The sequence below is a fragment of the Lagopus muta genome, chromosome 2, assembly GCF_023343835.1.
Source record: "Lagopus muta isolate bLagMut1 chromosome 2, bLagMut1 primary, whole genome shotgun sequence".
Lineage (NCBI taxonomy): Eukaryota > Metazoa > Chordata > Aves > Galliformes > Phasianidae > Lagopus > Lagopus muta.
Window position 1 is genome coordinate 21130264 of NC_064434.1, and position 27865 is coordinate 21158128.

Consider the following 27865-nt stretch of genomic DNA (forward strand, 5'->3'; position numbering starts at 1 on the left):
TTAAATGGCCGTTAAAGAAAATAATGAATCTAGAATAAACATAGAATATGCTGTTAGATGAAAAATGATCAATATTTATTTTCCTTTTAGATAAGTTACTGATTCTAAAGAGGTAAATGGTTATACATATATTTGTAAGTACGTGTAATTCTATGTGTATAACTCTAAATGTGTAGTAGCATGCATGAAGTACCTTCTTTTGAGAGATACTATGAGGAAAAAGTATTTATGAGTAAGAAAGTTGAAAATCAGGAGAGCAAAAAAAAATCTGGCTACAAAAAAACAAACAACAATGCAGACATTAAAATGTTTCAAAATATTTAAGATGCAATTAAAAAGAATGATGACTTAAGAAACTGTTAACTTGGAATTCTAATAACACAGACAGGTGTTAAGAATTATATCAATTCTGTGAAAGATTGAATGAAAACTTGCACACTTTGCACAACTTGAGATTTGCGTTTGAATTTTATGGAGAAAAAAAGCAATACAATCTTAAACTGGTCTTCTGAGCATTCGTTGCTTAGCCATGGAGCTGATTCCATCCTGTATGTACAAGGCTTGCGTAAATGTCAGCCTTCTTTATGCACTGCAGTAGCTGTGTAAGAAGATTAAAAATGCATTCAGATCAAGGGTGCAACTCCAAAACAATCTCCCGGCATTTCCACCTCCTGTGCTCTCATTAGCATCACAGTGAAATCTCAGAGCAGGTAAACTGTGTTCTGTTTGAATGTAACTAAGCTGGGAGATGTTTTCCAGCCAGATTCAAATTAGAACTAGTCCACAGAAAAAAATCCTGAAAATTCATTTAGTATGAACCCCGAGCCCCCAGCACTGTTTTGCACTACAAAGCTGCTTTTGTTGCACTGCACTGCTAATGCTAATGTATACACAGCCTAATTTATTCTCTGAGGACAACTGGAGGCAATACTTGGATTATGCCCTATCCCACTTTCTCTTATCTTCCCACCTCGGAGATTATGTTGCGGCCCTTCAGACTCAAGTTTTTCCAAGATCTCCATGTGAACTCAGGAGGGGTAGTAGACTCTATGGTGTTTTCTCAGATCTAATTAAAATTAAACATTTAACTCCTATGCTAGAAACTTATGAATTTTGACTGAAGAAATAAATTACACTTTTTCTCTTCTGGAGTTGCATTTTGTTGCCAGGTATTTATGCTAATAAACAAAGACGACAACTCTTGCTTAGAAGATCTACTTCTGCAGAGAAGCTAAAGACCGGCATAAAGGAAATTCTCTACTCAGTGAGTCTGTGAAGCCTATGACAAGAGGTTCTGTGCCTTCCAGAACAGAATGACACAAGAGAACAGTTATGATTTTGATGAAGTTCTGAGAAAATTTACATTTCGTATTTCTATGGCTTATATTTCATGCATTTTCTGCTATTTTCTTCTCCCCGTTTTAATAGGAAATTTGAAATGAGAACTGATTAGGAATGTATGAAATGCTCCTGTTTTTCTCCTTAGGCAGAAATAAGAGTTTCTGCTATAATGAATTGGTCTCCATTTTCACCTTTCACAGCAACCATAGCCACCTACACATTGTTCTTGCTGTGAAGCTTCTGTTTACATATCACTTCAATTCTGAAAGCTTTATGATGGTGCACAGGTGAGATCTTTGCTTATGGATATTTCAGAAGGATTAGTAAACAACTTATGTTCCAGTGCTGACTTATTTAAATGACTAAACCCTAAAATCAGCTCAAAATATTTTGTTTTGTCACAACGATGAAGATTACCACCTACAGGGAAGAAGAAGAAAATCATGCTGGGAAACCTCATTCTACTTACCTGCCATCTGGAAAGAAAGGGGATGAAAGGCATACCAAACTCAAAGGCATGATTTTTATATTTAAATCATAAATTAATTGCATTGTTTTAGGCCGCTCTCCTTTTTTTCAGTGTCACAGATTGAAGAAGTGAAATGCCAGGAATGGAAGTATCTTCGCCATCCCCCCTTCTCAAAGAGAGAACCTGTCTTGTTGTTCTCTTTGGGCACAAGCATCAGGTGAATTATTACACAGTTATTAAATCTTCTTTCTTTAATACAGTAGTTACTATTGTGGGAATCAAAAGTTATTTCTACATTAGAACAAGATAAGAATTTTTATTTCATGGTCTCCACTGCCATAGTTCTTTCCAGGGGTCTTTCTACTTCACTGGGGAGGGTCTCTGATAGTTTTCATCACTTATCCTCTAGATGAACCTTCCCCAGAATGCATGCTCAGTATAAAGGTGAAGTAATTTACAGTCATAGAGATTAGATGGACTAGGTTATAGGCACAAAGACTACAGCTGCTGTCTGCTCAGCGTTCTGAAATACCTCTGAGCCTTACTAATATTTGATGCTGGACAGAGAAGACCCAATTAATAGAGAATTTAAGGAGAAGAACTTAATTAGCAATATACATGTATACCTAGCAACAATTTATGTCTAGCCAGCATGAATATATATATAATATTTTGTCATACACATGGCAAGAATATTATGCACAAGATTGATCAAACCAGAGAACAAATCATGACATGCCCAAGGAAGCATCAGGAAGGCCTGGAATCCTCCCCCTTCAGTGTTCTTTGTTTAACAAAGGAAGCGGCCTTTGGACAGAATGGAAGAAGCCTTGAAGGGAATCACCATATCAACACGATAAGAAAAGTACTAAGAAATCTTGGAAATGGCAGAATGGTAACTGACTGGCACAAGATAGCACATGGATCAAGAAGTGTCAGAACGTAATTAACAAATGCAAATCTTTGATAAGATTATGAATCTAGGGTACGCAGCCAAAGGGAAAACAAGGGAGGGGGGTAGGCATCATGAAGACAAGGTACAAAAGATGTACTATTTCATCCAGAGGTGTGCTCCTACTTGCAGGACACCCGCCATCACAATTGCGAATAAAATCTACTTTTATCAGAGGTACCATCCTGACAAAATTATTTGGATATTTCCAACACTATAGCTCGAGAATGGGATGGAAGGCATACAGAGAAGAGCTTTGAGACTGGAAATGTTTATAAAGTGTAACTACATTGACCCCTTAAAAAATTTACAACTGGTTATCAGCAAGAGACTGTTCCACATTCTTATCCTCTGGAGAACAAAACTATAGTTTCATGATTTCAACACTGATTAAACTCTGTAAATATGAACATGTAGAGAGTAGAGAATTGTACTAATTATCAGGTCAAGCAGATTCCCTAATGGTAACGTAAAATTTTACTTTCTTAATTGTGTTCTTAAATCATTTTCCTGGAGGCTGACCAATTTATTTTACTTTTTTAATCAGAAAAGCAATACTTCCTCTCAATATGTGTGAAGACACAATTAACTGAAAAGGTATCTGGTCATATTCATTCAAACTACTTAATTCTAGTTCACTTCTTGTTTCAAACGATTAAGTCTGGATACAAAGACAACCTGTCTGTCTAGTGTGCTGTCATATAGCTTATCACTGGTGAGCCTGGCTTTACGCCTTTTCCCCTTCATTTCTAGTTTAAAGCTCTATCAATCAGCTCTGCTAATTGCTGCACAAAAACCCTTTACATCTGAGATGCATCTCATCACAGCAGGCCTCACGACTGAAAAATCCAAAATTCTGTTAGCTATACCAGTCTTGGAGCCACATATTGATCAGCTGGGTCTGTCTGATCCTGGACAGAATGATCTTACAGGTCTTTTTCAACTTTAATGATTCTATGTCCCTGATTCCTTAACCAATCATCTAAAAGCCCTGAAGTCCTCTTTGACTGCCCTTGTACTTTTCTTTCTACTTCAAGACTGCTGACATGAAAAAATAATAATGCTTAATAAGCAGAGGTCAATATAAGGCTAATGAGTTTTCTAGTAATATCTCTTACCTGAGCCTCGGAAAGGCAGCAGATATCCCTATGGGGTGGATCTGCTTGGCACACTGGATTCTCTGTTCCCCTCAGAGGGGAGTCATCTATGACTATAATCCTTCTGTCTTTCTTGATGAAGGTAGTTGTGATACAGGCAGTAAGCTGACTAGCCATAGCTGACCCCTACAACCTAGGTGGACCATCATCCACATCATCATTTGCCTGTCCATTAAGTTCTAAAGTCTCAAATCTGTGAATAAGGGCACCTGGGAAGGTGAGGTGAGGCAGGAAGAGAAGGCATTTGCCTGCAAATCTAAGATAAAACCTGCTTCCATTCCTCTGTGTCTCTTAGGTTCCCTTCTTCAGCCTGGTTCCCCCTTCTCAAACTCCCTGATGCTCCTCAGCCTGCCCATCTGTACCTGAATCTCTGTTCCCAGGTTAAGCAGTTCTTTTACCCAAATGTACTTCCCACAGGTGTGCTCACTGCTGCTACCAAGCACTGACAGAAAACTTGGTCTTAGCCTGCAGCCCAAGATTTTGGTTGCCACACATTCCCTCAGAAGCTCTATCCAGGTAGATGTGTCAGTTCCTGCAGCACAGAAGACCCAGAGAACTTTGCTCCTTGTGAGTGGTTATAACAAACTTAGCATCTGTGCATCTTAACATACGTGTGATGATTTGGTCCTCCATTTACTGTTCTCCCCAGTGTCTCTTGTAATATGAAACTTCTACTTAGTAATATGTCATGGTGGGTTAATTAAATGAAATCCTGGCAGTAATTTACTATATGAATACCAGGAAGCTTCTATTTGCAGCGATGCCAAATACCACATCTAGCATCACTAAAAAAAGACTGAAAAGTATCATAATATTTTTTAGAAAATACTAATACACTTTAAAAAATCTGATTATTTTTTCTACACGTATACTTGACTATACAGTCTTTGATTTTCTTAGGAAAATCCTATTATTTACCTGTGAATGGTCAGCTGGCATTTTCTCAGAATAAACTATACTCAGGAAAAGATCAGTGAGCATCATGCACAAGAGATTTTGACAATTTGCATCATCAACATTTGCATAATAAATGAACATGCTATTGTGAAGTAACACAAGACTATACGTGCATAAATTAGTCTGTAGCACTTGTCTCCTTATGCAGTAAATGTGAGCTGTGCCAGGTCTACACAAATAATTTCTACAGAATCTATGATAAATGTGAGGGACAGCATTATTTGATGAGACTGCAGTAAAGAATATTTAAGTAGTACTATTTATAAAACTATGAGGAAATTCTGAAATCGTGACATATGTTTTTTATTTTGGAGAAAAAAAAAATCAGTATTACCATGTTCCATCCTAATGAAGATGGTATTCATGTTTAATTGCAAGAAAGGCCACTGATCTGTATTGCAAGAGTTGTAAAGTATTTGAGATTGTGAGCCTTAGCTTCCTACCAATTCTTGGAATCTCAGCTGTCTTTAACTGAAAGGGAAAGTAGCATACTTAAGAGGCATCTAAAATAATTTCCTAAATAGAAAACTAAATGTAAAAGTAATATTTTTGACAAGAAAAGGCTGTGCAGGACATACATATGCATACACTGTAGCAATTTCATTTCATTTATATTTATGCTAAATTAATACAATGTATTATAATCCTCCATAAAATCCTACTAACGTAGAAAAAAATAAAAATCAAACTGCTATAAGCTCAAACGTTTTAACAGCACAGAATGAGTAGTGATATAACTAAGACAAATGCCATACTTTCATCAATGCATTTTCTAGAAAAATCTAATTAATAATTTAAAAGGAATTGCAGTTAGATTATATCAAGCCAACAGAATTCTATCTGTCAGTCCTCTTCAAAATAATCCTTTCCTATGTCCGTGGTGTAAGTCTGCCATATAAATATAAGGCAGAAACACTATACAGAAGAGATGGTGCTGAGAGAAACTTGAGACGCAAAAAAGAAAAAAAAAAAAGGAAATAGTAATAACTTCTTGAGAAACATCCTAGAAATAAGAAATAATATCATTATGACATGTTTTCTACTGATCTGACATGCATAGGCATGAACAACTGTGCATATTTAAGTATGGAAAAAAAAAAAAAGTTTTAATATATTTTAAAAGACAAAAAAAAAAAGCACAAAAGAAATTTGTGCTTTCATTACATATCCCCCCAGTCAGAAAAATACTGTACTAAACTATGAATCCTTGCTGAAAAGGACCACAGAACTTTAACATCTTATAGATACTACAGCTGAAAATCAGACCCATTACATCTAGAAATATTATCACAGAACACAGAAAGCAGCAGGAGATCCAAGACAGTAAGTGTTACAGAAGCAAAACAATAAACAAAATGCACAGCCTTGGAGAACAAATTGAAACAATAAGGAACAGAATTATCCTTACAACATGCTGAAAACATAATACTAACAGCAAGAGAAATATTATGGCAACAGACCAGTAAGACCTCAGAAGAAAATTCCAAAGTAACTGTTTCTAAAAAGTTGAGAAATTGCATAATCATGGAATAATTTAAAAAATGTAGAGTTACTAACAATCCATATAACTTACAACACGTACTTTACAAAGAGTCAGAAGAATACCATAAAGTCATATTTGCAAATATATGGCTTAGTAGGATGCTAAGCAGCAGTTGCTACATTGGGACCCAGAGGAAACAAAATGTAAGGAAGGAAAAAATCAACTCTTCAAAATAAGCACAGCATTAACAGAAGTGCTTTCGACCAGCAGAAGAATGAAACAACTTAAAATTCTGTTAGAAAAATATCTAAGTAATAATGATTTTGACATGGTTGGTTAAAAACCTGTAATCATACCACTGTCCTCACAGGAAGTAAAAATCAGTTTTAATTTTCATTTAACAATAACCAGCAATAAAATGTGACATTTGTAAAATGCAATGAGTTAATTTTAAAATTTTTATTAAAGTATGTCAGCATATTATGTTTTACTCTTTTGTGGAAGTACGGCTCAAATAAGTTACATTCTTGCACTGCACTAAATTTAACGCTAAAAGGAAATATTGTCTTATCATGTAAAATGCTATATATAAATTAACTAGAGGAAAAGATGAATTCATTCCCTAGAGTAAGCCAAAAGTAATTTTAAACACACAACAAAATGTCACAATCTATCTACATTCTTGGAAAACAGTGAAAAGTGAAGTATGGATACTAAGCATTTTCATAAGTATTTTCAAGTCTAAAGGGCAAAATAGTAGGCTCCTCAGTTTAAGTTCAAGTCTTCAATACATAGTTCAGTTTTCAAGAGGTCTGTCATTCATAACTCCCACAGAAGTCAGGGATTAAAATCTACCCAAATTCTTTCAGAAGAAAAATAAATTTCATTTGAGTGAAATTAACTGTGAAGTAAAAGCACTTTCCTTCCTATCTTTTATCCTAAGAGACATACACTAACTTCAGATTTAGTTATTTGGGAATCGAAATCTCAGTACCGGATTTGATACATATTGATAAAGGTGATGTAGAGGCCATGTGAAAAAAAATAAAGAAGATTGTATGCCTTCAACACATCTGATGTAAAGATTTCACGTTCATAGCCATCATGGTTCCAAAGCCAATAAATGCAAGAGCTGCATGAAGTGAAGAAAAATCTTTTCCTGTTTCACTGCTACACAAACCTAAGACTACTAACATACACTCCATTCCCTATTACCCATCATATCTGATAAACAGTTTGATATTAAAAGTCTTGAAGCTTTACATATTGTTTCCCACTGTTGTTTTCCACTGTTGTGGACTTCTTTCTCAGTGAAAGCATCAAACCTTTTATTAATTCCTCTTCATTTCGAATGTAACATTAGAATTATCATTCATGTGCTCTTCCTACACCATATTGATGAACTACCAACCTGCCCACAGAATACTACTGTAGAGTGCCTTTTCAAGTCTATCAAATAGAGCAACAAATTTATCCACACCAATCTTACTGAGGTCTATTCTATGAAAGCCATAAATCTGTTGAGAAACAGATATATTTTACAGAATGAATAGAACATGTGCAAAATAACAAAACTTAGCCTACTATACACCTAATACACAAGTCTGAGCCTCCACAGTTTATGCAATGTGCAGCTCAATAAATACTGCTACCCTGTACCAATTTTTTGTATTATTACAGTTGAAATCTCTTGCATTCAGCAAGGAGATTACATCTTCATTTTATCATTAATATGATAATTGGAACTCCTGAAAAGTCAAGGAAAAAATTAAAATAAAACATTAATGAAAAAGATCTGAATAAATAAATCTTTAAGGTACTAAGACTCAATTTTCTTGGCACTAATTTCATGCATTTTCTTTTAACGTACAACAATATTTTCTCTCAAAATACACTGCATTTCGCAAAATAGACTACATCTTATTGAAAATATGTATGATCTATGTCAGATATTTTTATATTCAAGATGGTTATCAATACTCAAAAATGCCAAGTAGCTTAACACTTCAGCTTTAAAGTCATTAAATTGTAGACAAAGTTCATTCACAGTCACTTCTAATTTCCACACTAAATAAAATACAATAGTTCAGTTTGTTTCTATTGCTAGTTTCTTCTTTAGATAGAATCTATCTGCAGTAAAATGGCTCATGTGAGAGTTTTATATTTTTGCCTGTTTTTCATAATACATATCTTGGTACATTCTAGTGTAATAATAATATTAAATTAAAATATTGCTACTATTTTATGCATAATTATTTATATCCTATATTCAGAACTTATTCTTGGGAAACAGTAGCTTGAAAAAAGAAATTAGGCATGTTAGTAAAATGGTTAACAACACTAGACAATGTAATAAGATATATGCCTACTCTTTATGATTAGATTGAATGACACATAAGTATCAAGAAGCAGTTTGAAAAATCTTCAATTGATTTAGAAATACATGATTTTGAATATAATCTTATGAATTTCACTTAAAAATATACAATTTGGAAACTGTAACTGTGACTTATTATTCCAAGTGGACATTTTCACAGATATTAATGAATCCATTTTTTTTCTGTGCTCTAATATATATATATAAATGTTTCTGGTCTGATTATTTGCAAGTAGATGAATGCCTACAGTCAGACATGTGTTCTCAGATTTGTTATCAAATATGTTTGAAATATTTTTAACACAGATTCATAATTCTAGAGTTTAAATTAAGACAGAGAAAAAGAGTACCTTTTCTGGATCTATTGTTGTAATTACCCACACACAGTGTGCATTGTCTTCATATTGAACTGGATAATTTGGTGATGTAATAATTCCACTTGGTCCACGTAAATTAGAACCACATGTTCTAGCTAAAATGACAAACAGGAAATAAGATTATTTTTGACAAGCTGCTTTATTTAAACTAAACTTCATAAAATTGTCTTATCATTAATTAAAACTTGCTGCAAAAGAATTACCAAATTGAAACACTATATATAAAGACGTTCAGTCCTGTCAAAAAAAAAAAAAAAACACCACAAAAATACAAAATTAGAGGAACTTACATTTCTGTATTCTCAGTTTAGGTAAATTAACTTCAATTAGCATATAAATATTCTGTTTAAATTGAACCAAACAGTGAGTATTGAACCTCTCTCAGTGGTTGGAGGGAGTCTATGGTGTACAAGAGTGTATTTACGTGAAAGTGCCATTACTCTCCTTTCTGAGTTCTCTGCAGTTGCAGAAGTCTAGATAGCGTATAGATCTATATAACAGTATATCCTTAGCCCAACTTTAAAATCTGTGGTGTCTTAGCTCTTTAGAGTAGAGCAAACAAAATTAGGAAGAAATATAAAATAGTTTTGGGCAGTGGCCTTTTTATAAAGCATGGTATAAACCGTCATATTTCCTCAGAGTCACATTCATCTAAATAGTTCTGAAAATAAACTTCTTTATAAATTAAGTTACTTTCCAAACAGCATAAAGGATACATTTTCTAAAATATTAAAAAAAAAAAAATTGAGAAAATCAAATATCACAAGTTATTAAAAACAAACAAACAAACAAAAAACAACCAAACACATACATAACCCAGAGCACTTCAAAATTCAACTGTCTTGTTTTTGGCACTATAGAACTTTGGTAACAGGCTAGAACATGAAATTTCTAATGCTTTGTTATGTACTGTATATCTTCAAATACCTGAATTCCAGAACTTACCTGTATTAACATTTGAGGTAATTCAGACTACATTCCTTGAAAAATGGTAATTCTTTTTCCTCAGTATTGGATAAATGTATCTATCAGAATCCTAGCATTTCAGAAAATTCTACTTTTCATCTTTCTCTGTGCCTGTCTCCATTACGAAAAAGAGCATTTCCTTACCTCACTACTGGGAGAAATTTTGAGCCGGATCTAATACAATATAGGAAGTGTAACTGGTATAAACACAAAATAACAAAAATAAAGGAAAAAAAAACTTTTTCTACCACTTTCTATTCTCCCATTACAATCTTGTACCAGGACTTGGTCCTACAGACTTCAAAGATTAACTACATTGCCCACATCTAGACTAAGACTACTATGACTCAGTCTTCTATGAAAAAGTCTGATACCAGGACTCTATTAAGGATTTTGCTTCCAATTCTTATGTATCATAAGGAAATTTTCCATAAAATTCTCAGTATAGGCTAAAAACAAAACAAAAAAACCTCATCTACATAAGAAACTTTACCAATTCAATTAAAGCATCATTGAGTATTACTAACCAGTTTGTTGTGTTTTGTGCAACAAGCAAAACCAACAAAAAGCTAATTGCATTTAACTATTTGTAGCAACTGGACAGATCAGAAAGGCATTACAACAAAGTTGTGATGACAGAAGGACCAGCACAACAGAAAGGTGCTATAAAGAAAGAGAAAAATATTGTTTACCCTTATCAGAATTTTCTAGGTTCACAGTGGAAAGCTACACTGAGGAAGGATCTCTTTCTGGACATCATTCCCCAGTGCCATTCTCATTTTTAAATGAGAAAGAGTATGAAAAAAAATGGTTAACAAAGAGATGAAGTAGATCTTGTTATGAGAGAAATCATATCAAACATTTGCAGAGATTATTGTATCTTTTGTAGCAGAATCATAAGGCAATCCCCATCTAAAGGCTGACGAAGAAATGATGAGCCCTATCAGAAGTTCTATCTGGTGGAAGCTTCGCTGTTGTTGTTGCTAGTGTGTTTGTTTGTTTGCTTCCTTATCTACAATTACGCAAGTTTAATGTGACTGATATTATAGTTTTTTTTGTCCTTGAACAAGAAGTTCAGGGCAACTCTACTCCCTCTGCAGTCTCTGTCATTTGCTGGCCTGGTAACTATGATTCAGCATAAGATTTTGTGAAGTAAAAGAAGTACTACTTCATGACGGCAAATAAAATATATCAAACATATCAAACATTTTGTATGTTTTTTTTTTGTTTGTTTGTTTGTTTTTTATTAGTGGTGCCAGTTATCTCTAAATTTTCTGGTGCTGAGAACATAAAACAAGCAAATTATCAGGGTTAGGACTTTCTTTAACATGTACGCTCCAAATGTGTGGTCCAAGTTAATGTTTCTACTAAGAAACAGCAAAAGTTACATACAAACAAAAATAATTGTTATTATTCCTAATTACCTCTTTTCTGGATTATTTTGACAGCATTTACATAATTTTCACCTGTTTTATTACAGACAGTAGATTAAAATAGGAAAAAAGAACCACACAACTAGAAAAACAAATAGAAAGCCTCCCCACTAACAAAATAGTGAGGGTGTGGAGAACTTGAAAGTTGGAAAAAAAAAAAAAACAGAGAAAAGAATTTACACATAAGATAAACTTCTTTAGTATCTGGGACCGAAAGGAAAACCAAATAATTGTGAACTTCTCATATTCAGGACTTCAATTGGAAAAAAAACTAGCTGATTAAACTGAACTAGTTCTACTTAGAATGTTTTATATGACAAAAAAGATAAAAGTACATTTAATTTTGGATATATATAATTTTATATATATGTGTGTATGTGTGCAATTCTCTCTCTCTCTCTCTCTCTCTCTATACATATATATATATGTGTGTGTGTGTGTGTATACACATACAACTTGTGTTTTCTTTCAAACATCATTCCATTGCATTTCTAAACAGAAATGATGAATTACCTTTCCAAACTTCTGGAAAAATTCCCAAGAACAATTCCTACCTCGGCAAATTGGCCTGTGGTCACTCCAGGCAGCCAGTGTATCTGTCACTCTCTGACAAGTGATGCTCTTAGAACCCTGCAGCACATAGTTATCTTCACAGGAAAACTGCACACTTGCACCCACCCTATGAGAAAAATGGGAGGAAAAAGGAAAGAATTACAATATATTTTAAATAACAAACACACACAAAATAAATATATCACAGCTTTTCCAGGTTCAAACAAAGAAATTAGGATGGGAAATTTTACTTCATCATTACTACCTACATAAAAAGCTATCCTAAACTATTCGGAACAAGTATACTATGTTCATTTTGTCCACTATTTTAAGAAATCATGTCAGGAATATAATGCAATTGTGATATTAATTTTCATGCTTTTATTAATGACTTCAAAGTAAGCATCAAAAATACGTCATCAGTGTTCTTTCAGATAAGATTTATTCCATAAATAATTTCAACTTCACATTTTCTGAAAACTGTGCAAAATCCTAACTTTTATTAGGATTGTAGCACTGCTGCTACACTAACAGCTTTTAAATATCATAACTTTTTTTCTATGGAATTTTTTTTGAAGAATGCTGTCCAACATTTATGAGAGTTTATAAATGATATCTAGTTGCTGCATGTCAGAGAGCTTTCCAAAAGAGAACTGAACTTTCTGCTTCCATAAATTTCTTTCTGCCTCAAAGCATTTCAATTATTTGTGACATTCTTTGTTCCCAAGCATAAACAACCAATTCTACTGCTCGCTTTCTTGCTCTTGAAAATTCTTATTTGTTTATTTCACGTTGTGAACCAAGGCATCTTGATAAAACAGATTTCTCACTCTGAGAGAGTCATAGAGTCCTATACACCAGGGGATTGCAGGACAGCAATCAGAAAGCTGCTAAAACTGTATCGTGGAGAAAAGTTAATATAATCACTAGCATTCAGTCTGTTTCCACCCTTCAAGAACAAGTATTCTGTTTTCTAGAAGATACCCCAAAGACAAATTTGATGACTTATTATGAAGTGCTGCTACACTTCCTTCACATAACTTTAACTGGATCTTTCTTTTTATTTATATATTAAAATTTGAATGAGATGCTACAAGTCTAGGAAAACTTTAAAAACCAGTTTTGCTAATATTTGGTGCTTGAGCTATTAGATGTCAAAAAAAAGCAAGGGTGGGGAGCATATTGATTTCTTCCTTCAGTAATTAATAGGAAATGCACTAAATCCTTTGAGTAGAAAAACTTTCTAAAAGTTATTTTTACATTTGCCATAGTCTGCTTTCCTTCAGAACATTCTTAAAACCCTCCAGAAGAAAAAAAAAAAAAATATATATATATATATATTCCAAATACATACCTTTAATTAACAAGCATAAGGATAAACATTGATTAATAAGAAATAAAGGGAAACAAAATTTTACTACTTTCATATATACACTTACAATGACTCTATTTGTTTTACTATTTATAGAGCACGTATATATTTATTTTCTCTTATGTCTGGAAATGTAATATTTTTACACAGTGGATATCATCTTTTGAAATGCTTGAGAATAAACTAAGTGAAATAAAATAAAACATGATGACTGAAGCACATTAAAAAAATATTAAAAATAACCAAAAAAATCAAGCCAAATCATCAGTTTGAAGAGCACGGTAAAAACAGGAATTCAAAAGCTTCTCAGTGTTAGACTCAAGGTGGAGAGAAAACTGAATGCCAGCTACAGACATTAACAAGTACAATCTTTTGAATGTAATTTTAAAAAATCTAATTAAATTTTAGATAGATCAGATTTATGCTTATAATGATTTTTCTGAAAACAGACACTTCCAGAAAAAAATGATATATGATAAAATAATTAAATTGGTATTGGAAAAATATTCTGCAAGTTCTAAATACTGCAGAATGGAGATTGAGACAATCAGATTATAAGCCATGTAAAGAATGAAAGATACTGTAAATTTGCATCCATATGCGAAATGCTTTTAAAACAATTTCATGAAGGCATGAGATTAAGATTTTTATTCTACTTTTTATCTTATCCTGATACTTTAAGGCCTGAATAAAAAATATAAAATGTATATATCATTAAAAACTTATTATATAACATACAAAATGCAAATAGAGACACATAATTTTAGATGTTTATAAGAACGGTTGATAAAAAGGAATGTTAAGCAAGCTGAGTCCCTAGAGTACCTTCTGTTCCCAGAAAATCAGATGTACCTAATAAGCATATCAGAATGGCTTGATACACTCTACAACATGAATTCTTACACCCTAAGTAAGGCCTGAATTGCTGAGCCTCTCACTGATTATGTTTGATGGTTTCCCTTAAAAAAAATAGAGCACTAAAGCACTATTTCAATACATTTGTTCTGCAATTTCAATGAAAATTATTAATTCACACAATTTCAAATTGTTAAAAATGAATGTTTGTAAATTTTGTTCTCATCCTTACCTCCGTAGTCACCGAGATAATCTGCAGACACTGCAAGTGTTTTATTTTGCTTTATTCTCTATGTACACAAGAAAATATTTTGCTCATTTTTTTCTTCTACTTTGAATTTCAACTGTATCAAAGCAAAATTTGTGAATTATTAGAAAAGGTTAAAATTTGACTTAGAGAATCCATTACAAGAAAGACACTGAGGCCATGGAGCACCGCCAGAGAAAGGCAATGAACATGGTGAGGGGACAGGAGCACAAGTGTCATGGAGAACGTTTGAGCATAATGGTATTGTTTAGTCTAGAAAAGAAAAGGCTCAGGGGAGACCTTATTGCTCTCTACTATTACCTGAAAGGAGGCTTTGGTAAGATCGGGGTCAGCCTCTTCTCCCAGATAACTAGAGATAGGAATAGAAGGAATGGCCTTAAATTGCAGCAGGGGAGGTTCAGGTTGGATATTAGGAAGAATTTATTCTCTGAAAGAGTGGTCAGGTATTGGAACAGGTTGCTCAGGGAACTGGTGGAGTTACCATCACAGGAGGTCTTTAAGGAAGTAGAGGTAGTGCATAGGCACATGATTTAGTTGGCAATATTGGTGGTAGGTGGACAGTCAAACTACGTGATCTTAGAGGTCTTTTCCAACCTTAATTATTCTACGTTTGCAACACTGACTAAAATGAAGGCTCAAACTTCCAGAGTCAGGCCAGAGAAGAAGACAACCTTTTTCTTGCAACACAATAATACCACTGACACACTGCCAGTCTTAGCTGGGCTTTCCTACCACACCCATTGTTTACTCTGGTTTTGGCTCCTTCCGAATTCCATGTGTTTGGACCAGTGGAATATGGACTGTGTGGGCAACATTTTCTTATCAACGGCAACAACATAGCAGCTGTGAAACAGAGGGTAACTGTCATTGCTGCAGATTTTTACAAGCACAGCATACATGCTCTTGTTCATTACTGTTGAACTGGTAATGGTGGTGACTATGTTGAAAATTAGTGTTTGCAGGTGAGAATTTGCTTTGTCAAATAGTGTTTTCAGATCTTCCACAAAAATAAAATGGGATTTTATAGTTTTAAAAATTGTATTTATTATGTCCTTATTCATCCTGCTAAATCCTCAGGAACTTTTCTTCCTCAAAATGAATCCAAATGTCCACTCGCTTATTTGAAATCACTAAAACTCACTTCCTCTACATCCTGAACTGAACTCAGTAAAAGTATGGCAGGAAGAGGATTTCAATGCGTTTTTTCTGCTTCATTATTTTAGAATGAATGTCATTATTGTAGTGAAAAGAATGAAACCATTTTCAAAAATCTTGTAATCACTTAATCAGTTGAGTATCAGGCTGACTTAGAAAGAAACCCTCTGCCTTTCCATCAGTCCTACTGACAACATGTCCTTCAGTAGACTGGCAAATATTTTGAGTAACATGAATTTTCATATGTTCCAGTTTTGACTTATATCCACAGCTTGGATTCTCTTGACAAGAACAATATCTCCTTTTGGTGTTTATACTTGTCTCTTAAAAAAAGGAAGAAAAAAATTGCTTTTTACACTCCACAGTGTTTTGTTTCCCTGCATTGGAGATATGCAAACAATAACATTATTTTTCCTAAAATCTGGAAGAAATAAATTTTTCATTTCTGAGAAAGAAAAACTATTCCATCAAACTGATCTATTCAAACACCAATATATGTAGACAGATAGACTTTAAAATAGATGACGTCTTTTAAATTGCTGTTAAAAAAGTTAGTTTATCATACATGAAAAACATTTGCTGTTGCATAATTAGTAATAATAAGTAACAAGTAAGGTATAGATGCAAAACAAAATTTATTGTTTCAGATAATATTCAGAATTGGAGGCATGGTAAACAGCAAATTATCAAATTACATTAACTTTTTATTTATCATATCTTATATTTGTGGAATTATATCATATTATTACCTTTGTGTTAATTTTGCATACTTTATATATTCAATTGTCCTCAGAAAGAATGAGATACATTGATTGAAATGAAAGTAGTATCAGAGGCTGAATGGAGAAAAAAAAAAAAAAAGGGAAATAACCTTGCTCTGTCAGCTCGGTAAGCAATGCCTTTAAGTTGACTCCAGCCACTTAAGATACTGTTAACTCACATTCATTCATTAGAAGTTGATGTCAAAAATGTATGTTTGTTGGGGTCCTTTGACATTAGATGGCCTCAGACATCTTAAAATATACTTTGTGCTTTAAGTTTCTTTGGGGCTTTCCCTTTTTAATATTACGTTTAATATTTAATGAATATTAAGTGTTGAGCTCTTCAATGAAGTTTGGATGTGTGTATGTTTCACCAAAATAAATCTACATCCCTTTCTCTTCCAAGTTACAGGCTACAGCCTAGAGCAGAAGTTAACTGTCTTTCCTATCATCTTCCAGCTTATCAGTGCTTAGACCTGCCAGACTGCATGTGCAGTTGTTGCTTAACGATTGTATGACACAGGCTTGGATCATAACTAGATGAGATTCTCCTCAGTCCAAATTGTGTCATAATCACATACAACTTGCACAAGATTCAGGGATATTCATGGAATGAAGCCTCTGGTGAGCATCCAGTCTAAAGACATACACTCCAGGCAAATTTAGTTAGGACAGTATACTCAGGGCCTTGTTCACCTCAGCTCTGAATGCCTCCCTGGATGGAAATTCTACAAATTGTCTGGGTAATTTCCATCAGTGTTTGATCACCATAATAGTAAACATATATATATATATACACACACACACACACATTAAAAGTTCCTTTATCTAGAAGTCCCAACTTGTGTCCATTGCTTCTGCTGTGTCACTGTGTGCCTCTGAGAAGAATCCAGCTTTCTCTTCCTTATGCCCTCATGAAAAGTAGCTTGAGGACAGCAATGAGTTTTTTCAGATTCTGTGAGAGTGAGCAAAACCAGCTTTGTGAGCCACCTGTTGTATCATGTGCTCAGGTTTCCTCACCCTCCTGACCTGCTGAAATCATTCATGTGTCTATAGTTAATGGAGTGGGAATTAACCTCCAGTGCAAATCAATTTTGCATTAAACATTTAGACTAGGGGGTTACATGTTTATCTTCGCTTTTTTCTCTTCACTTGTAACAGTGATCCTATATGCTGATTTCTATTCTTTCAACTAAGTACTTATTTAGAGGATTTCAGAAGAATTGTAAAATTGTAAATTGAAGTGTAATTGAAAATGTACACTACGTACTGAAGAGAGCACTGAAACAAAGGAGACAAAAGTTACATATACCTAGTACATATTCTAAAGCAAAATATTCTCCAAAATAACTGTATATATGCAAGTTTTGCTCAGCTGAATATGCACAAACATCACAATACATCTTGAGAGAGGGTTGTATTTTAGTATCTCATTTTTACCTAGTCATCTACCAAATGATGTTTCCCTCATCAATGCACCAAGCATTAGTTAATATGAAGGTAAAACTTACATGTGTTTTAGTAAAACAGTGAACATTTGGAGAGGGAATGAACACTATATCTTTTTAGCATACAGTTTCTTTTGCAGCAACTGTATATGCCAATCTGAATCATAATATACAGAACAGTTATGTAGTAAATATTTTTCTGGACAGCTTATTTTTCTGTAGCATATTTATTGAAAAACTTACTTCAGTTCATTATTTGTTAGAAATCATTTAGTCAGGATCAAGTTGGTAGTGAAATTATGACTGCATATAATTGATTCTCTCAGTATTCTAGTTGTTCATGACCTCTCAATTTAATTTGAGGGTAAACAGAGAAAAATCTAGGAAAAGGTAGTCAGAAATACATTTTAAAATTATTCTTCACCTTTCCATTATGCCATTTCTTTGAGGAGCAATGTCTGATTGACTTTGTTTTCTGCAGTTACAAAGACCTTTGCAAAATTCTAATTCCTATAAAATTTTCCTTTCCATTCCTTCTGAGTGATTTATAAATCTGTGCAAGAGCCAGAGGTTCAATGGCCTTGCTTGAGGGTTAAAATCTTTTTGTCTTTCACCCCCCAGATAACGAAAGAGAAATCTTCCTCTTCCCCATACAGTAGTCCACTTGACTTCAACCTTTTTGTTTTTAGATGAATGTTACAGAAAAAAAGACAAACAAAAAAGTATTGGACACAACATTCGATTCTCAAGACTTCCAACATCTTTAAATAGTGGGAAAACAAACAATTCTCTCACCACACTCTTTTATGCTGTGAAGAGAGTTCTGCTTTTTCACATACAGAAAAGAATATCGGGATCCAAAATTTATTTTTTAAAACAAAGAACAAGAAAAAAAAGTGAAAACAATCAAGACCTGTAATGAACTGGAATTATTCTGACAAAGACTCAATACATTAAAAAATTGGGAAACTATGCATACCTCTAGTTGCATATTCTGTAGCTATGAATATCTTCCTCTAGGGCATATATAAAACTAAATATACGTACCTGAAGTCAGAGCCCACTCTTTTCCCATTTTCAGGAATTCCAGGATCAGGACATGTATCAGATGCAACTGCATCCCCACCCTGCGTCACTGAAAAGAGAAGAAAAAAAAATTATTCATGTAGGTTAAAAGATGACTCTTCACTTTTCCCATATTTTAACTTCTATGGCCACATGCATATTCCTATTTTCTTTCCTGGAATGATATCAATTTTGACTGAAAGAAGCCCCATAGAATTGATTTATTGGGTGTGCTGTTTATTTTATTTGATTATGATGAAAAAACCCACCACCAACAAATATATTTTATTTCTCAAAAATAATAAATGATTGATTTTCTGTAGTCAGTCATCTTTTTATGGATACCCTAACACCCATTGCACTTCTCGGAGAGGAAAAACAACATTTGTGAAGTCAGTTTCTGAAATACTTGCAACGTACCACTGTGTGATTGCAGTCCAAAAAAATTAAGCAAGATTAGAAATATACAAAAACTAAGGTCCAAACTGTAACAAACAAATATTTTGAAGATTATATGATGTAATGTAACACAACACTGAATACACAGAATATATAGAAAACCTGAATACACTTATGTTTTCATGTGTTCATACACACATATATATACATATATATGTTTATACATTGCTACACACTCTTATCTTTCTGTTTTCCCCACAGAAGAAAAGCACTAGTAGAAATCTGAGGACTACATTTCCATCTTAAAAGATTTTTGAGAATGCTTAAGGACAGGGCAAAATGTTCTTCCTAAATAAACTTAACAAACAAACAAATGAAAAACAGCTGGAATATTTTAGTTTCATAAAATAAACTGTACAAACTGGAATGGATTGCAGATGAAAAGTGATGAGAGATTAGACACAAAATGTGTGTGGTTCACAGTGACATACTTTCAAATTGAATACAATGGCAGAAAGAATAGTCACAAGCATGATATGTACTATTAAATGGTAATAAAATCTTCAGCTACATCAGGGACCATTAACTTATATGAAATCCAAAGTTTCCCAAGAGATTAAAACAACAAAAAAAAGATGTATTGCAGTACTACAAAAATATAACTACAGCTAAAGCTGTTATAATTACCAAAATGTTTGACTTCACCTTCTATTTAAAGAAAATGCAACACTTAATGTTTTAACATTTATTTATGTTTTGTTTTGTTGTTGTTGTTTTATTGTGGCACATTAAAAGTTTTAAAAGCTGAGAAAAGGAATAATCTAATTGTCCACATTTTTTAACAACAGTAATTGTGTATAGTCCCAGAAATCTTTCTTTGTGCTAGGTGATAAAAGATTATGATAATCAGAAAATGAATTTGCAGACAAAATTAGAAACTTATTTTACATGAAAAAAAATGTTTCCTGATAAATAAGTAATACGTTTTAAAAATGCTTGGAAAAAAAATACAGTTCAGCTAAAAACAAAACAAAACCTCTTTAAATTTGCAATCTTGAAAGCATCCAAACAGAGTCTAATCTTGGTAGTTTCCCTAATATAAGTTGGATTAATAGATTTTTTTGTGTGTGTGTGTATGTTAATAGGGTTGTGAAAACAAATTTCTACTAGCTAGTAAACACGCATTTTAATCTGAGAACTTAATTTTGTAGTTTCTCAAGAAGTATCAGCGTTGAAATGTTGTTACAGTCAAAAAACAATCTTGCTAAATAAGCAGCCTACTTGAACACTTACACACTTTAAAATAAATAAACTTCACACTAACAATTCTTCAGTTTTACAGGAAAATAAACAAACAGCAACAAAAAAAACCAACTTTTTGGCACAGAAATGTAGTTGTTTTAGTGAAAGTGCAGTTCAACTTTGAGAATGAAATCGCCAGAAAATGAAAATAAGCCATTTGATAGTTATTGAACATATCAACATCTCTAAACTTAAGCCTTATAATAACAGCTGTAATACAAGGTAGAGAACACTGCATTTTCTATAATGTTTAAATACAAAAGAATTGTAGTGCAATGCAGATATATATGCAAATTGCATAAATATTTTGCTTTGAACACCAGGAAATGTTGATTGAAACCTTATTCGTAGCACAGAGTTTCTGATTCCCCCAGATGGAAATTCATAGTTGCAAAATTTTTCTCTCAGCTACTATTTTCCCCTGTCAATACATTCACACATCACTATCATGCTACCATTTGAACAGAGAAATACTTCTTGAAACAGAGCAGGTGTCATATGTCTGGAACTCAGCACATCTTTCAAGATGTCTGCAGCCCTCGCTAAACATGGCCTAAGTTTTACCTTCTGCTTTCCACAATGAACTGTCAAGTGTTTTTTAACAGATGGTGGCTGCATGACATGCTGTCATAACAAAATAAATCAAATTCCCTATAAAAAAAGCCTGTCTGTTTCTGTCTTTCCATGTGGCAAAAAAAAAAAAAAAGAAAAAAAGAAAAAAAAGAAAAAAAAGAAAAAAAAAGAATAAATTTCACAAATTAATGCAATCATTAACTAATTTCAGAGTGTTCACCACTCTGAAACACCAGAATCTTTAGTGCATACATGGGGTTATTTGTTATTATACTTAAAAGCCTTATCTGTCAGTATTTAATTTTTTTATATTTATCATTCAAACATAAAACAGATGAAAAGATACTGAAGCAAATCCCAGTGCTTTTTCTTCCTGTTTTCTAGTCTTATCTAATTTCCCCTTTTCCACAGCTTCTGACCATTATCCACTGCTACTGAGATGTAGAATGAAGTACCATCTCCAATTTGATCATCTCCAATCCAGAACATATTTCATCATTCAGTCTTTCTCAGAAATCCTCTCTAAAAAATCTTCAAATTCATTCAATCACATGGCCAATCTTTTGTAGAATCATAGAATCATTAAGGTTAGAAAAGCCCTCCAAGATCATCTAGTCCAACTGTCAACCCATCAGCACCATGCTCACTAAACCACGTCCCTCAGTGCAACATCTACCTTTATCCTGAAAAACTCCAGGCTCCACACTTCTCTGGACAGCCTGTTTCAATGCCTGACTACTCTTTCAGAGAACGTGTTTTTCCTAATATCACAACTCAAGGCCATTCCCTCTAGTCCTATTTTCCCATGGAAAAGACCATGACTAATTTTTTTTTTTTTTTTTTTCCTGTGAAATCATAAGAAAGGAACAATTAATGACACACAAATTTAGGGCACTGAAGAGTTCTTAACCACACACCAAAGTGTATTTTCTAACTCTCAAAACCAGCCTGTCACAATATAGTCTTCATATACTTTTGGTATAACCTTTCTATTGTAAAAACTAATTTCAGGTATGTATAATACTGTCAAATATGAAAATATGATATTGCTTTACATGACAATTCTTCATACTATTCTGCTCAGTTATTCAAGTAATTATCAGCGACAGAATATGGTGCATGTTCCATGAGACTAATGTCAGAAAAAGTATTTGAAGTGACAAAATTTTAAATATTACATGTTTTGGCAGTCTTTCTGGTCATTTACACATTCTTCTAAAGATATCAGCAGCCCATAGAAATATTCTGGGTTTAAACAAACAAAACGGATATAAACTCAGGTACACACATTTCTTCAACAGTTTTGAATACTTTTCAAATTAAAACAAAAATTACCAGAATCACCTATAAAATGGCCTTGTCAAATAGTGCCTGGAGGTTAGAGAAAAGACCCCAGAATGCACTGTGGAAAGATATAATAAGAAATGGCACTTTTTCTAGCAGAGACTGACAAGCCGGTAAACTGAACAAGATTTTACAAAGAATGGGTACTTAATCTTTCTATTATGATGCAAATAAAAGCTGACATGTAAATAGCAGCCACTTGCCAGCCAAGAAATCATCCATAAGTGCAATGACTCTGGGTCAATGAAACAGGATAAGAGCTACACTAATTGAGACACATCTTTATTATTCATAAGGTCTGCAGATTCACGTTTATTTACATTTTAATTTTTGAAAAGCATGATTCATAACTAAAAAAATAAATAAATTAAGCAAGTTAAACAATTCTAGATGTCATTCTGGTCATTAAAAAATTATGCTTCAAGAGTGAACACAAAACATTTCAATTACTTTTTATCAAATGCCCTTGAAATTATTTGTGCATAACTTTGAAAAATGTGGTTGCTGGAAAAGACAAATGTATATACTTAATATATGTACTTATGTCCTGGCATAACAATACATGGAGAAAAGGTATATATGATTATAATTGTATAAAATGTCTGAATACTCTGGATGTTTTTAGATTATTATCTAGACATTTTGAATTAATAGGTGAATACAAAGAACTTCGGTTACAAAAATTCATTTTTCAAGTACAGTCACAGAATTAATTGACTCAAAGTTTCCACAATAAGTTATGCTATGCATGTTTGAAATTTTCAATTATCCCTCTCTTGAGGACAATTTCAAGCTTTCAATTTTATTACTTATGCAGATCAAAACGAATGAATATTTTTTTTCCAAATAAATTTACTAGGAGACTTCCAATGTGTTGCATTTATAAGCAGCACATAAGCGTTAGCCATTTCAATATAGTGTCTTAATGCAAATAATAGAGCAGCAAGTAAAAGTCATGAGTAAATTTACTTATAGACAATGTTTTTACATGCACCAAAATAATCTCTATTTCATTTTATTTATTCTTTTATTAAAAGAAGAGACACAGTCATATAAGGGGAAAAAGTTTTATATGAAAAAATCATAAAAATTCATTTTACTAATTTTGGTCTACATAATTTTGACTACTTCACAAAGTTTTTGTTTTGTCTCGAACACTTCAGCAAATGAGGACAGAAAACAGATTTAACTCTTTCTTTTTCCTGTTATGTCTTTTGCAGAAATGATACATGAAAATTACTAAGTATGTACCCTAATTTATATGGCTGTATCATAAAATCATAAAATTATAGAATGGCCTCGGTTGGAAAGGACCACAATGATCATGTAGTTTCAACCCCCCTGCTATGTGCAGGGTCACCAACCACCAGACCAGGCTGCCCAGAGCCACATCCAGCCTGGCCTTGAATGCCTCCAGGGATGGGGCATCCACAGCCTCCTTGGGCAACCTGTTCCAGTGCGTCACCACCCTGTGTGTGAAAAAGTTCCTCCTAATTTCTAACCTAAACCTCACCTGTCTTAGTTTAACACCATTCCCCATAAAGGAAATCAGACCATAAAAGAGATCAGAGCTTTTCTTATTAATATATACTGCCTTATAATTCAATAAAATTATGTATGTTGTAGAAAGTACAGATTTAACTAAAAATAATACCTGAAACCAAAATACCATGACAAAAAAAGTTATACATTTAAATAGTACAAAGAAATATAAAGGGAGCTACATAATTTTATTTATTTGGTATATATTCATCCAGTCTTCTAGAAGAGAGGATAACTATTGTTAACAGTAACTGATGGTGCAACATATTTAAAGCAAATTCGCATAGGCTTTAAGTAAAGCTTTTAGGAGAAACAGAATAATAACAATCTGTCTGATAGAAGCACTTGCATGAAACTAATTCTAATGAAAAACTGGCAGATTAATGAAACCGAGAAAGACAGAAGAGAAGACAAGCAAGGAAGGATGGCAATGAAAGTTCTGTAGTTCAACAGGTAAACAACTTTCAAAAAGCCACTTCAAACTCTTTCTGTAATTTACCTATGAATTGATTACTATGTTCTGAGCAACCTGATCTAACTGTACACATTCCTGCTCACTGAGGGGATGTGGACTGGCTGACCTTTGAAGATCCTTTCCAACTCCACACAATTCTGTGATTTTTTGATTCTACGATTTGAAATACTTGTGAATAGAAAACATACAATACTTGTGAACATTATCTAGCTGACTTAGCTGCATAAGGTCAATCTGGGCTATTATACCAGGAGCAAAAAGCTACCCAAAAGTGAATCTGGGCCCAGAACACACATTCAGTTGATGTTATTCCTTCAAAATGATTAAAAATACTTTTGAAAGTATTGTTTCATTATTCAATCCATAGACATATACTAGATTTCATTTTAAACTGCATTTCTCCATTATTTTCACCTGTAAGAGTATTTTAGCTTGAAGAATTTGTCAGGAAAGTTCAACAATTCCTCTTGTTTTAAAAGTCAGATCAGACATATGCATTTATGCAATAGAAAACAGAAATCATTTTCATTCACTAAAGGTAGTTCTTCTAGCTGTTTTGAATAAGCTCCAGCACTTCAGATACACATATCATCATTCCACTAGACTGCTGCTGTCAACGCATGCTTAAAATAAAGAATCTAGATAATTTACATATATTCACACATTCTGTTCTCCAGCTGCTACCTGCAATCATATATAGGCTGTAACTAAAACAGCTGGTAAGTCCTACTTACCCATTATTCCTGAGTGAACATAAGGTCTGAGAATAAATTGCCCTTACATAAATCCAATAGTGGTTTTGTCCATAAATATGCAAATTAAAATCTTACTTTGTTTTGTTCTGTTTTGATTCCCTAAGGGAATTAGACTAATTCTCCCTTGAATGAATCCTACTCTCTTTTCTGAAGCTGAAGTCAGGATTTATTCCAGTTTAATGAAGCAAGTTAAGGCTGGCCAGACGCACAGCTCTCAGTCTGTGCGCGTATTAATACAGCTTTTCTTGAAATCATGCCTTCTCACTCAAAAAAAAAAAAAAAAAAAAAAAAAAAAGAAAAAAAAAAGAAAAAAGAAAAAGAAAAAGTAGCTTTTATTATATATATTATATAAAAGCTATGATAATATATAAAAGGTTTTTATTATATTTTATTTTTATCCCTGGACCAATGAGAGAATCTAAACAAATTATTTTCACATAGCTAAGAAATTCCACATTCAGGAGCTGTGGAGGGAAAAAAATCAAATTTGCCTTTTTAGCATACTTAAATATCTGTATTCTAGCCTAACTAAAATATTATTTGAAGTAAGTGATGTTAGTTTTAGCAATAATTTGTAAGTAAACTATATTTTACCTATGAAATAGAACATACAGAGAACTGGGATTATATTTTATTTTCCACATTGTCATGGCAAAATTGCTATAAGTCACAGATAACAGCAGGACAAGGGGAAATGTTTTTAAGTTAAAGGAAGGAAGATTTACGTTGGATATCAGGGGGAAGTTCTTTACTATGAGAGTGGTGAGGTGCTGGAACAGGCTGCCCAGAGAGGTTCTGGATGTCCTATCCCTGGAGGTGTTCAAGGCCAGGTTGGATGGGGCCCTGGGCAGCCTGGTCTACTATGAAATGTGGAGGTTGGTGGCTCTGCCTGTGGTAGGAGAGTTGGAACTTTGTGATCCGTGAGGTCCCTTCCAACACAAACCATTCTATGATTCTATGAAAAGTAATAGTTCAGAACCAAATGTGTCCACCATATCTACCTCAGGAGTTGAGGCGGGGGGGGATGGTGTACATCTTTCACACTGTAAAAGCAGTTACTGAGATATTGTTTGACTCACTTATTCTGAAACAGAATCCTTTGTTTGTTGCGTACTCCAGATTTTCAGACTTTGAATTCATCATAGTGAAGGAACAAACAACCAAGCTCACTAAAACCAGGCCAACTAGGTGCATGGTGTGCATCCAGCTTCCTTCAACTGATGGGCAACACGCAGCAAGCTATTATTGTCAACAAGTACTCAAGTGCAATAAATCTCTGTTGGCTCTAAATTGCTGACATTTTCAAATGAGGGAAATTAATTCTCTAGTCATTCAATGTAGTTATACCACATCTAATGTACAAGTTAACATTTTGTTTGCTTTCAGTTAAGGAATTCACATCAAAGCCCACAGTAAGAGTAACAAGACTGAAAAATCTATCACTTATTTGGGCTTGCTAACTGAAGTAATCCATGCTTAAGAGCATCCAAACTAATTTTCATCTTTTAGTTTATGATTTATGGAAGATACCATTTTCAAAATATTGTCCCTTCATTAATCCTGATGGTTAAGTAATGATCTAAGTCACATCTTTATGTTGCTCAAAGTCAAGACAGTAAGCCCAGCAGAACCATGACCCAGATTGCTGCTTTACAACGACACTGTGTTTAATTTGTGGCTTAGTTGGAGTAAAACTATTCCAGTCTTACCTATAGTCATCAAGCCTAACAAGGTCTTACATTGTTCAAAACTTTCACATAAAGATACTACAAATTCTTTTGTGATTAATTCCACACCATACTTCAGAATAAAGTATTTTTATGCCTCACTGCAGGTGATGAAATTCTTGCACCATTTTCAAAATGTGTATTTGGTTGAAAAATACTTCTCTCCCATCAATGAGAAAATACTTCATTTTATCACAATTATACAGCACTCAAAACACAAGAAAATGGAAATCTGCAACTTCAGTGAAGTCACTAGATAAAACGGCAGTAATAATGAGAAGGCAAGATTTTATCCGATGGGCAAAGTATACAAATATTTTTATTTAAAAAATAAACATACTAACATTTTGTATGCTGCTAACATTTGTGTGCTGCAGAACATAAAAGAGAAGCATAAACTCAACATGAAAGTGAAATTACCATTATACCCTTTTCCTCTGCAAACCATACATCCCTGCTGTACAGCTTAAAACACATATCCAAGATTAGAGCTGATTTTCTAATGCCACTTTATTCAGAAATGTAAAAGAATTGGTAATTTACTTTGAAACAACAAAGCTGATGGAGAGTCAGTAGTAAAGAGCAATTTTCCAGGATATCCAGAAGCATTCTTTTCAAAAGAAATAAACACAGCCTGCTGTTCTGACTTCAGTGTCTTAGAACTTGGGAAAATTCCATTTTTCACCAGTGTCAGGTTATAAAGTCACCTCATAAAGCTATTTACTTGTAAATATACTGCCACTTTATAACATACTTTATT

General features: G+C 33.5%; 1 protein-coding gene across 3 annotated transcripts in view; it reads right to left on the minus strand.

Annotated features, from left to right (window-relative positions):
* CSMD1 (CUB and Sushi multiple domains 1) overlaps positions 1-27865 on the minus strand; it is a 994481-nt gene that overhangs the window by 269972 nt on the left and 696644 nt on the right. For all 3 annotated transcript variants that reach the window (XM_048936946.1, XM_048936944.1, XM_048936947.1), the window contains 3 exons: positions 18971-19058; positions 12067-12191; positions 9087-9208 (listed from right to left, as the gene is read on the minus strand). In XM_048936946.1, coding sequence (XP_048792903.1) covers positions 9087-9208; positions 12067-12191; positions 18971-19058 — 335 coding nt within the window. The remainder of the gene's footprint in view (positions 1-9086; positions 9209-12066; positions 12192-18970; positions 19059-27865) is intronic.